At 44.4% G+C, this 12134-nt stretch overlaps 1 protein-coding gene across 1 annotated transcript in view; it reads right to left on the bottom strand.

Moving 5' to 3' along the window:
- Positions 1 to 712: 712 nt before the first annotated feature.
- The window catches only part of LOC115774673 (ankyrin repeat and SOCS box protein 2-like), a 28153-nt gene continuing 16731 nt past the window's right edge, over positions 713 to 12134 (bottom strand). The window contains exons 6-11 of the mRNA XM_030722031.1: positions 11936 to 12091; positions 3323 to 3568; positions 2996 to 3167; positions 2035 to 2605; positions 1580 to 1733; positions 713 to 1471 (exon numbers count right to left, since the gene is read on the bottom strand). Of these exons, the coding sequence (XP_030577891.1) occupies positions 1332 to 1471; positions 1580 to 1733; positions 2035 to 2605; positions 2996 to 3167; positions 3323 to 3568; positions 11936 to 12091 (1439 nt within the window). The 3' untranslated portion in view covers positions 713 to 1331. The remainder of the gene's footprint in view (positions 1472 to 1579; positions 1734 to 2034; positions 2606 to 2995; positions 3168 to 3322; positions 3569 to 11935; positions 12092 to 12134) is intronic.

The raw sequence follows: 12134 nt of genomic DNA, 5'->3' as shown, positions 1-12134 counted from the left end.
GTGTGTATATGTACATGTGTGTATTGACTATATATTTTCTGTATATAGTGCTTATGTATATGTGTATAGTGTTTTTCTATTTTATTTTATTTTATTCTATTCTATTTTTAGTTTTCTGTATTGAGCTGCTGTAATGTGCAAATTTCCCCGTCGTGGGATCATTAAAGTTTTATCTTATCTTATCTTATATTGCAACAGTTCTCAAGAGCTTTAGAATTTATTACATATTATTCCATTCCAGATCATTTATTTCTTACATGCAGCTAGCCTACCTTTGGAATACAATTAAAACACTTATATTTCTTTACAGTAAATTGAATCTATTTTGAGTCAGCTTCCTCTCCACCAGAGTCAGATTATGATCAGCGAGGCTAGTGATCAGGTTCTTCTTTCTGGTTTATTTGTAAATATCAGGTCCAATTGTGTACTTGACCTTTTTGAAATCCTTGTTACATACTTTCTCATTTGGCTTATTATATTTGTCCATTATTCTTTTTCCTTTGATTTGTCCTCCTAATCAAGTTATTATTGACATTATAACACTTATTTTAATGAATCCCATAACCATCCGTTCTCTTCTGCTTATCCTGTTCAGGGTTGGGGGGGCTGGAGCCTATCCCAGCTGTCATGGGGCGAGAGGTGGGGTACACCTGTGCAGGTCGCCAGCCTGTCGCAGAGCTAACACAGAAAGACAGACAACCATTCACACTCACACCTGTGGGCAATTTAGAATGAACAGGAAACTTAACCCCACTAATTGCATGTCTTTGGACTGTGGGAGGAAACCAGAAAAAACCCACACAAACATGGGGAGAACATGGAAACTCCACTCAGAGAGGTCCGGGCCAAGGTCGATCTGAACCCTGACCTTCTAGCTGTGAGGCAGCAGCGTTACCCACCACACCACTGTGCTGCCCCTTGAATCATACACAACAATTTAACTTGAAATTTGACACAAAATTTTTTCTAAGAAACTGATTTCTTGCTTATCAAACTACAATAATGCAATGTCATCCTGCTAGCAAACAATGTACAAAGCTTCATTTATGCATTACAGTTATTCACAAGAAATTTGCAGAGAATTATCTCCCACCAGTCTGATGCATCTACAGAATATGATATGAAGCATTTTGTGCATTTGTAATAATTATAGTGCCTCCTGTTGTTTACATGTGACATTTCTTTTCCTCAAAAGGCAAACAAAAACAAAAGATTCCTGCAGCTTTAAGATCAGCATTACAAAACTGCATACTGTCTGCAGCATCATCAGGAGATCGATCACAAATCAGAGCTGATAATACCTCTCAGTCAAACCATTCAATGGATAAACATCAGCAGTCATCCTGCAACAGATCTTGATACTGTAGGAAGCGGATCAGACCTCCTGGAAGTGGTAACTTTTTCAACCTACGGCGACCAACCAGCTGCAGAATCTGCAGCCTGCAGAGGTGCAGCAATGGCCGTGGTGGAGCTGCAACAAACACAGACAGGTTAGCGTGGGAGCACTCCAAAATAAGTAATTCTGAAATCAGTGAAATTGTAGCGGAATCAATCAGGTGATTGTTAGTTATTGATTTACCTGCTTTCTCCTTGATGCTGCTCCATTCAGAGTAACTGTCAAGGTGCTCCATCAGTCTGGAGCAGAGCGTCACATGGCCAACGTAATCCAATAGGACATCAATGATTGGCCCTGCCCACCGACAGATACTGGGGACGGAGACCATCTCACAGAACTGTCAATCAATCAATCAGTGAATCAATCAATCACACCTTAACTTAATTGTGGAGGAGTTAAGGCATAGACAGATACCTTCTCCTTCACCAAGTTAATTACCACTGTTAGATAACGATTATCCTGGATGTGTTGGACTGGCTCTGAGTACATTCTACCTTTAAACACCACCTTTGACCACCAAGTCTTTGAATGCCTCATTTAAACACGATACAAGGCCACCTGGGTAGCTAATGATTTTACTGTTTTGATTTTTAATTTTACCAAATAAGCATAAAGTTGAAAGGAGAAACAGAGATCACCTGAACGCCTCTTCTCCACAGGGCCAGGTTGTCGTCATGGACTTCATCCCTCTCTGATCGGCTGGTTTTGATTGGTGGGTGAGGCCGGCTGCCATACATGCAATCAAAGCAGGAGAGGGCGTGGCCTCCGTGGTCCAGCAGGTACTTGAACATGGGCAGGTACTTCATGGAGAACATGTAGACAGCAGGGAAGGTGGTGGGGTGGGTGGGGATGGTGGCATTGATGTCAGCACCGTGTTCCACAAGCAGGGTGACTGTCTGGATGCAGCCCTGCCTTGCCGCCACCATCAGAGGCTTGAACACATCCAGGTTTGGGTCAGCACCCGCAGCCAAGAGCATTCGGACAGCATTGATGTTGTTGTTGATGACAGCAAAGTAGAGTGCCGTGCTGCGGCGATCCTCGTACAACTGTGACTGTTCCTCTGATAGCTGAGCGTTGACGTCAAAGCCTGCCTCAATCAGAGTCTCCAGGACGTCATCACGGTTACGCTCCACTGCCATGTGCAGCGGGCTAATGCCAGTTCGCCGGACTCTGGCCTTACTGGTGACCGGGATCAACATTGAGACTATGCTGGGAACAGGAAACACATAGGACTTAATCTAACCTGATACACCTGAGAGAAGTTTCTCCCCAAGACTTCCTGGCATGCTGTGGTTCTCAGCCATGGTTCAAAACCCAAATATCTGATCCAGCAAAACTGAAAACAGAAAGTACACCTGAGAAGAGGTCAGCAGAGAATCTCCTTTTTCACACAGAAAAACGTGGCAGGTACCAGAAGCAGAAGCAGCTAGAAATATCCAGGCCACTTGAGGCGCAGCACTGATTAAACCAGATGGCCTAAAAAACGCATACCTGTAGCTGAGTTGAGGTAGCCAGACTCACCATGGGTCAATACCATTATTCAGTGTCAACCAAGGTGAGTCTGAACACACCTCAGCAAATATTTCAGATTGTACCTACATGTCACTTCCTCTCTGAGCAGCAATGTGAAGCGGTAACAATCCCCTCTTTCCTGGTTTGTTGGCATCAGCATTCTGGGAAATCAGGAGCTCAACAATTTGCTCATGTCCATTTTTAGTGGCTTCGTACAGAGGTGTGGCACCATCAGCTGCCTGACTGTTGATGTCAGCACCTGTAGGGAGACGGGCGGGGTCAGGAGAGGATTCAGGAGTGTTTGTAAATGAGAACTAGTTCTCAAACATTTTTACCTGGTAAAATAAAGGTTTAAAAAAAAATCAGGTCAGTGGCCGCACAGATGTTCAGCATATACCATCATGTATCATTTACCGTGTTTAAGCAGAAAGCGAAGTGTGGTGAGCTGCCCGCTCTGAGCAGCGGTGAACAGTGGCGTGATGCCATACATGTTACTGATGTTGTGTTTTGCGCCGGCCTTCAGGAGCATCTCACAGATCTCCACGTTGTTTCGGCCCACGGCTTCCTGCAGCGCTGTCCAGCCCTGAATGCAGCGAGTGTTCACCACAACTCCATGGTTCAGCAACAGCGCCACGATTGCTGGGTTACTCCTCTCACAGGCTGCAGGTTGGAAAACAGGTAATTAAAGAGACATTTCACCAAAACAGGAACCAGGTGTAGGTGACTTGAATTAGTGGTGCCCAGTAGACATCACCCTTTAGAGTTAGGGTTAGATGAAATCAGTCATTCTCTGTTGCATGGTCAAAGATTTCTCATCACTACCAGCTCACTCTTCTTCTCCTGCTAGTGTGACTGCTTGTTCTATATCTATAAATTGGGTGTTGAGTTGTATTTAAAAAGGAACAAAATTCTGCTACTTATCCATATTATATTTATGTTATATTTATGGTTTGAAATTGAATGAATGGCTGGTATGAGCTTGCAGGCCTCAGGCCTAGGCAGATGAGGAAGTGATTTAACCCTCCTGAATCAGGTGTGCAGGTTCCTTTGTCTAGTCATCATGGCAGACTGTAGCAGCAGAGAGGAGAGCTGTGTGTCAGTGTTTTAGGAGACCCAGAGACGCCACTGGTAGGTGTGGATTTGTTTGATTTTCACTGCTGAATTATGGTGAATATGATTTAAAGTGTGGCATGTTTAGTTTCAGTTATACAATTTCCGTCGAATGAATAATTGCTCCACTTGATTTGACTGTGCTGAAAGCTGTTTGGGCCAGTTAAGTAACTGACACACATGCTTGCTTTGACGTGAAACCCATTAGTTTATACGTTTGAATAAATAGATTTAAGTTTGAAATCTTTAAACAGTAAGGATAAAATCATGAACATTCTTTGGTAAAAATGTTTAAATATTAATTACAAGTATGTGTTAAAAAATGATGACATTGGTTTTGTTTATCAAGAGGTACTTTAATGTGAATTTGTGTTTCTCTTCTATAGGTTTTCAACCTGCCTCATTACTTTGCTTTAAAATTTGAAATGCACATGGAACAAATAAAGAAAGTATAATTGAGTGAGTTGGCCAGCGTCCTCTGTGGAATCCAAGCCGGTTCGAGTTACGGCTGACACTGAACCTAGGAACTTTGAAAATAACTCGACAGTTGAAAACCAGTCTTTCAGCGGGGGACGAGAAGATAAAAGGCTTCAGTCGTCTGAAGGAGCTGTAGACGCTGAGGTGAAGCTGTCCAGTCAAACATGGCTGAAGATGCCGTGGGCAAAACCATAAAACAGCTCAAAAGGGAGCGAACCATTGCAAAGAGCAGCTTCACCAGACAAGCCAATTTCCTGGATAAAGCGGCAAGCACCATGGTTGAAGCAGAACTGAAAGAAGGACATAACAAGCTCCATGATTATTTCAAGAAGGTAATCGAAGCCAATGACGACTACAGGTTGGGATTACTGGCTGAGACCAAAAAGGATAAGGATGGAGATGCAGTCCTTGGAGAGGTCCTAGAGGGCGACATTCAGAGGACTGCAGACGATGCTGAGTCAAGGCTGAAAGAGATAAAAGAGACTGTCCAACAGAACCTGTGGTCAAAGTATGGTCAGTATGAACTCACTGTTGCAATTCTGGAAGCAGAAAAAAGCTGTGATATGGCGAGTCACCTTCCTGTGGAAGGTAGACATCTTGAGGCTTATGAAGTGCACCTAACTTTCCTCAAGCAGAGGATGCAGGATGCTCGGGCAGCTATGTCATCCTGGGAGCGGTGGATCCCTGGTGAGGAGAGAGGGGACCTAGATCGAAGGATTAAAACCCTAAGAGAGATCACCAGCAAACTTGAGCTTAGGAAAGCTGAATTTGTCTTGGCACAGCGGATTACAGAGGACACACAGGCTGCAGAAGCGACTGGTGGAAGGGATGGAGCATCATTAACCCCGGCAGCACCTATAGTGAGGATTAAACCAACAGCCTTACCCATCTTTAGTGGAAACAAAAGAGAATATTATAGATGGAGGAAAGACTGGGAGAGTCTGCAAAGACAAGGAGAGCCATCTGGATCAGCTGAAATCCGAAAAATCCAACTGCTCAATAGCCTTGATGACAAAATATTAAAGGACCTCAGATTGTCAACCTACAGCACGGCTGCAGAGATCTTCAGAGTTTTGGAGAACAGGTATGGAAATAAATCAACCATCACAATTGAGATTCTAGAAGAACTAGATAAATTACTTCCTGTGAAGGGCAACCAGCCAAGAAAAGTTATAGATCTGATACAATCTGTAGAGAAAGCGCTGGCCGACCTCACAGACCTGGGGAACTCTGGTGCAATTAAGAATCCACTGGTGATCAAAGCAATTGAAAGCAAGTTACCTGACTTTGTAAAGCGAGATTGGTTAATCTTCATGGTGGATCCGGGTAATAATGTCACATCAGATAACCACTTTGATGTCCTGTTGGAGTTCCTGAAAAAACAGGAGGAGATTCTTGAGAGGCTTGAGCAGCTCAAAGTGGGTGAGAAGACAGAAAGACCAGAGCATCATCCGGGTAAGAAATGTGAGAAGAAATATGCCTCTACAAAAACCGCTAAAAAAGTGCTGGAGGATGTGTGTAGTATTTGTGGTGATGGAAGACATGCTGATAAGATCTTCTTCTGCAAAAAATTTAAGGAATTGAAGCTAAATGAGAAGAGAGCTGCATTAAAAAAGCTGGGAGCTTGTAGCCGTTGCCTTGGACGTCATGATCATGAGGGGTTTTGCAGAGACACTTTCTTATGCAAAAATAAAGACTGCAAGAAAGATGGCACCTCCAATCATCATTATTTTCTTTGCCCAAAAGGTGGCAGCAGGAGGGAAAGTGAAGAGGAGTTTGGGAGAAGTATCAGAGGAAGACTTCAGCTGACATCCGAACAGGAGGACTTTTTGTCTGAGCTTTCTCCAGAGATGGCAGAGAGATGCAAAAAAGCTTTCACAAACAAAACAGTAAGGACGACAAACACCAGTAAAAACCAAACTGACCTTTTAAGGGAAAACAGATTCTATGAGCTTCCTGTAATTATGATGCTGTTGGAGGTCACTGCTAATGCAGGTCAGAGGATTGGCACTTTGATTGACCTTGCATCTGACACAAACTACATCACACACAAGGCTGCTGATAGACTGAAGCTACGCAGTGAGAAGGTGACCTTAGTTGTGCATGGTGTGGGTGGGATGTCCCTGAAGGTCAGCACTGAAAGATACCTCCTCAAGGTCAGAATAAAGACAGCTGATGGTAAACTTGTGGCTCATGAACTTTTATGCTATGGTCTGGATAAAATTGCCAAAGTGCACAGAGTTATTGAACCTGAGAAGCTGCAGAAGTTTTCCCGGAGGTCCAACTGGAGGAACTGAGGAGGCCAGAAGAGATTGAACTCCTCATCAGCCACAGAGAAGGAAGGCTTGCCCCCCAAAGAAAGAGAGTGATTGGTGACCTCGTTTTATGGGAAAGTCCATTAGGAAAAACAGTGGGAGGAGCACACCCGGAGCTTTTTGAGGATGTGGAGGTGATGGCACATGAGTCGAAGACCCACTTTGCTCACTCCATGAGAACAGCTGCAGTTAAATATGAAGAAATCACCAGAGACCATAGTAATGTAACGGACGGGAAGTTGACAACTGCAGCAAACCACGAGTTTCTTGAATGGTGGAGGTGGGAAAGCATCGGTGCAGCCTGCGAACCGAAGTGTGGTGGGTGTCGGTGTGGAAATTGCCAACCTGGAGGAAAACAAATGACTCTGGCAGAGGAGAAAGAGCTTGAAATTATAAAAAGAGGACTGACCTATGTAAAAGAAGATGCTCACGTAAGTTCTCCACACTGGGATGCAAAGTATCCGTGGACAGCAGATCCCTCCTCACTCCCCAACAATAAAAATGCAGTGGAGGCCACATTCTTGAGGACAGAGAAACAGCTGGAGAGGGAACCAGAATGGAAAGTTGCATACACAGCCCAGGTCCATGAGATGGTTGAACGAGGTGCAGCCATGGAATTAACTGAAACCATCAAGGGAAGCTGGGATGGGCCTGTGTGGTATGTGAGCCATCTGGTGGCACCCAACCCACATTCTGTAACAACACCCGTCAGACTCGTGTGGAACAGCAGCCAGAGGTTCAAAGGTCTGAGTATGAACGATCTTCTTCTAAAAGGGCCTGACGTCCTCAATCCCATAAGGGCTGTGCTGCTAAGGTTTAGAAGAGGTGTATATGCGGCCCTGGCAGACATCAAAAAGATGTATAACTCAGTATGGTTGGAAGAACGTGAGATGCATCTTCACAGATTCCTCTGGAGGGATGGACCTAACCAAGAAATTAAAGAATATGTCATCACTCGTGTCAACATGGGCGACAGACCAGCTGGATGCATCGCACAGGTAGCAATGAGGGAGACAGCTAGGCTGACCGATTTTGCTCATCTAGAAGATGAGCGCAGGGTCCTGGAAGAGGACAGTTATGTGGATGACATCCTCACTTCCAATAACAGTCTAGAGAATCTGAATGTTGTCACAGAAGGAGTAGAGGAGATTTTAAAGGCTGGTGGGTTTTTCCTGAAACCTTGGGTCCGATCAGGGCAAAGTGGGAGGCAGAAAAGTGCAAAAACCCTGGGAAGACATGAAGTTGTGCCACAAATCAGAACTGTCATCCTCCCAAACCAAATGAGGGATGAAGATAACAAAGCCCTAGGGGTTGGATACCAAGTGGAAAGTGACAGACTGCATATCATGACCTCAATCAACTTTTCCAAAAGGAAAAAGAAGATGAGAGTTGGCAAAGATCTCCTTAAAGATGAAGTGAGACTTGGAACGCCTGACCCATTGACTAGAAGAGATCTACTCAGTCAAGTAGCTGGACTTTATGACCCAATCGGCCTAGTAACACCTGCCAAGCAGAAGGGGGCAATCCTTGTGAGAAAAGCATTCCAAGAAACAGGTGGTGGAAAGCTGACACGTGGAACCTGGGACCAGCCACTATCAGAAAACCTCAGAACAGAGGCTATCAAACTTTTTGAGGAATATGTGGCATTAGGTGAAATTAAGTTCCATCAGAGTCTCACCCCAGTCGGCTGGATAGGTAAACCCTGGGGAATCACCTTCTCAGATGGGAGTGATAATACTTATGGAGCTGTGATGTACCTAAGATGGTCCACCAGGCAAGGTGTGGAAATCCGATTAGTTGAATCTAAAGCCAAGCTGACTCCACTGGATCAGAAAGGAGACACTGTTAAGGCTGAAATCTGTGGTGCAGTCTTTGCCACCAGACTCAGAAAGTATTTTGAGAAACACGGAAGATTGGAGGTTGAGCAGTGGATTCATCTAGTAGACAGCCAAACAGTGCTAGGAGCAATCCAAAGGGAGAGCTATGGATACCAGACCTTCTTTGCTAACCGGGTTGGTGAAATCCAAAAGACCGGATCAGTGAATGACTGGTGGTGGATTCCTGGGGAATTAAACATTGCTGATATCATCACAAGAGGCGGCTCTCCTGAGGAGTTAAAGGAGGATTCCACATGGCAGAACGGACCAGAATTCCTGAGGTGGCCGGTGGAAAAGTGGCCCAGAAAGTCAGCTGGTGAAGTGGCAGCGTATGCCAAAGAGAAGGTAAACAAATTGCAAAGAAAAGCTTTCTCGTCAGTGGTAACTAGAGCTCAAGTGAAGCAATGGGACAATGACCAGCATCATCGGGCCTCGCAAGTAGAGAAAGCAACTCAAGAAGAGGATGCACCTACTGGCTGGTGCAAGGACCTCATACAGGTGGAAAAATTCAGTAGCCTGTCCAGACTCATTAATGTCACAGCCTGGGTGTGGAAAGCTGCCAGGAAGTGGCTGACTTTAAGGAAAGGTGGGAGAGGTCAAATCAAAAACATCAAAACTGTGCTGTCAGTAAACGAACGTGAAGGCGCCCTCAGGATGCTCTTTCTTTCTGCCCAAGGAGGTGTCACTTTTCCAGAGACAATATTAAACAGGCTGGTGGTATACCGTGATGTGATTTCTGGACTGTTAGTCTGTGGAGGCCGAATCCAGATGTTCAATGAAGATAGAACTGCTGTTCCACTTATACCTTATGATGCCTGGTTGTCCACACTGATAGCACGTGAGGCCCACAATGCTAACCATGAAAGTGTTGCAGGAACACTCCTAAGGATGAGGAAAAGTGCTTGGGTAATAAATGGTCGAAGACTCGCAAGAAAAGTAGTGGACAGCTGTGTGGTTTGCAGAAAAGCAAGAGCCAAGCTCTGTCGGCAAGTGATGAGTGACCTTCCTCCTGAAAGAGCATGCCCAGCCAACCCTTCTGAGCTGTTTTATGGTTTTGCCCACGGCATCTTCAGCCATGTTTGACTGGACAGCTTCACCTCAGCGTCTACAGCTCCTTCAGACGACTGAAGCCTTTTATCTTCTCGTCCCCCGCTGAAAGACTGGTTTTCAACTGTCGACCTGTTTGGACCTTACAAGGTAAAAGATGAAGTGAAAAAGAGAGTCACGCTGAAGGTCTGGGGTGTTGTGTTCTGCTGCATGGCCTCACGAGCCATACATACTGATGTGGTCAGTGACCAGTCATCTGAAGGGTTTCTCCTGGCCTACCAGAGGTTCACCTCCCTTAGAGGACATCCCAGAAAAATATGGTCTGACACCGGCACAAATTTTGTGGGGGCTAAACCTGCACTGGAGGAGCTTCACAGATTCCTCAGTAAGCTGAATAAGACTGAGCTAGAAGAAAAGGCTTCCAAAAATAAAACATAGTGGTCCTGGAAATTTCACCCAGCAGACTCTCCCCATAGAAATGGAGCAGCAGAAGCAGCAGTCAAACTGGTAAAGCGAGCCCTGAACAATCTTGGTGGGGATGGTGTCTTTACATGGAATGAATTCCAGACATTTCTCTTCATGGCAGCAAATCTGGTGAATGAAAGGCCCATAGATGCTAGAGTGCAAAGCCGGGAGGACTGTATAGAATATGTTAGTCCCAACTCTCTTTTGTTAGGACGAACCAGCCCAAGAGGAGATCTAGGTGACTTTGCATTTGAAGGCTATCCTTATAAGAGACTTCAAACCATCCAAAGGGAAGTGAACAAGTTCTGGAGGAAATGGTGCCAGTTAGTGGGTCCTAACCTCTTCATAAGGACTAAATGGCACACAAAAGAGCGGAATGTAGCTGTGGGGGATATAGTGTGGCTGGCTGACCAAAATGCTTTGAGAAGTCAATACAAGCTGGGCAAAGTAGTCAGTGTCAACACTGACAAGAATGGAATAGTGAGAGATGTGAATGTGAAGACCTATCCCAGCTATCCTGTCCCACTCATCAAGCCAAGAAAGCCATCAGATTCACAGGAGAGGAATCTCACATTCATCCCTGCTACGATCCTCCACAGGGACGTCAGACGTCTAGTGATAATACTTCCTGTTGAAGAGCAGCAAGGAACTTAAAAGACTTCTGTGACCTCCTTGGGTAAAGTAACCAGGAGCTCAAGTGGGAGGTGTTGAGTTGTATTTAAAAAGGAACAAAATTCTGCTACTTATCCATATTATATTTATGTTATATTTATGGTTTGAAATTGAATGAATGGCTGGTATGAGCTTGCAGGCCTCAGGCCTAGGCAGATGAGGAAGTGATTTAACCCTCCTGAATCAGGTGTGCAGGTTCCTTTGTCTAGTCATCATGGCAGACTGTAGCAGCAGAGAGGAGAGCTGTGTGTCAGTGTTTTAGGAGACCCAGAGACGCCACTGGTAGGTGTGGATTTGTTTGATTTTCACTGCTGAATTATGGTGAATATGATTTAAAGTGTGGCATGTTTAGTTTCAGTTATACAATTTCCGTCGAATGAATAATTGCTCCACTTGATTTGACTGTGCTGAAAGCTGTTTGGGCCAGTTAAGTAACTGACACACATGCTTGCTTTGACGTGAAACCCATTAGTTTATACGTTTGAATAAATAGATTTAAGTTTGAAATCTTTAAACAGTAAGGATAAAATCATGAACATTCTTTGGTAAAAATGTTTAAATATTAATTACAAGTATGTGTTAAAAAATGATGACATTGGTTTTGTTTATCAAGAGGTACTTTAATGTGAATTTGTGTTTCTCTTCTATAGGTTTTCAACCTGCCTCATTACTTTGCTTTAAAATTTGAAATGCACATGGAACAAATAAAGAAAGTATAATTGAGTGAGTTGGCCAGCGTCCTCTGTGGAATCCAAGCCGGTTTGAGTTACGGCTGACACTGAATCTAGGAACTTTGAAAATAACTCGACATTGGGTATCTAAAGAATGTAGTCCAGTAGATTAAACTGGCCTCATTTTATCCAGAGCTGGTCTAATTGGTTGTTTTTTGGGGCCTGATGAAGCTGTTCCTGCTGAAGGTCAAAGAGAGTCTGACCTCCAAATAAGGATTTCTGCAGATGAAATAAAAATCCTACTTTGAATACAGGTCAGGACTTTTTAGTAACATTCAGGGGATGATTTTTTGTTGTTGTTGTCTCTTCACCATGATGCCCTGTCTCTGTTACCTTTATACAGTGGTGTCTCTTTGTCATAGTTTGGGATGTCAGGATCAGCTCCTCTTCCCAGAAGCACCTCAACACATTCCAGATGTTCTCTGCTGACGGCAACCAGTAGTGCCGTCTCACCGCGCTCAGTCCTCTTGTTGATCATCCCAGGCTGAGCTGCTCAAACCAAAGACAGGATTATAGGTGTGCTCAGGTGTGC

Source organism: Archocentrus centrarchus, chromosome 24 (genome assembly GCF_007364275.1).
Source record: "Archocentrus centrarchus isolate MPI-CPG fArcCen1 chromosome 24, fArcCen1, whole genome shotgun sequence".
Taxonomy (NCBI): domain Eukaryota; kingdom Metazoa; phylum Chordata; class Actinopteri; order Cichliformes; family Cichlidae; genus Archocentrus; species Archocentrus centrarchus.
The sequence above is the reverse complement of the archived record's forward strand: the minus strand, read 5'-3'. Positions and strand labels throughout refer to the sequence as shown.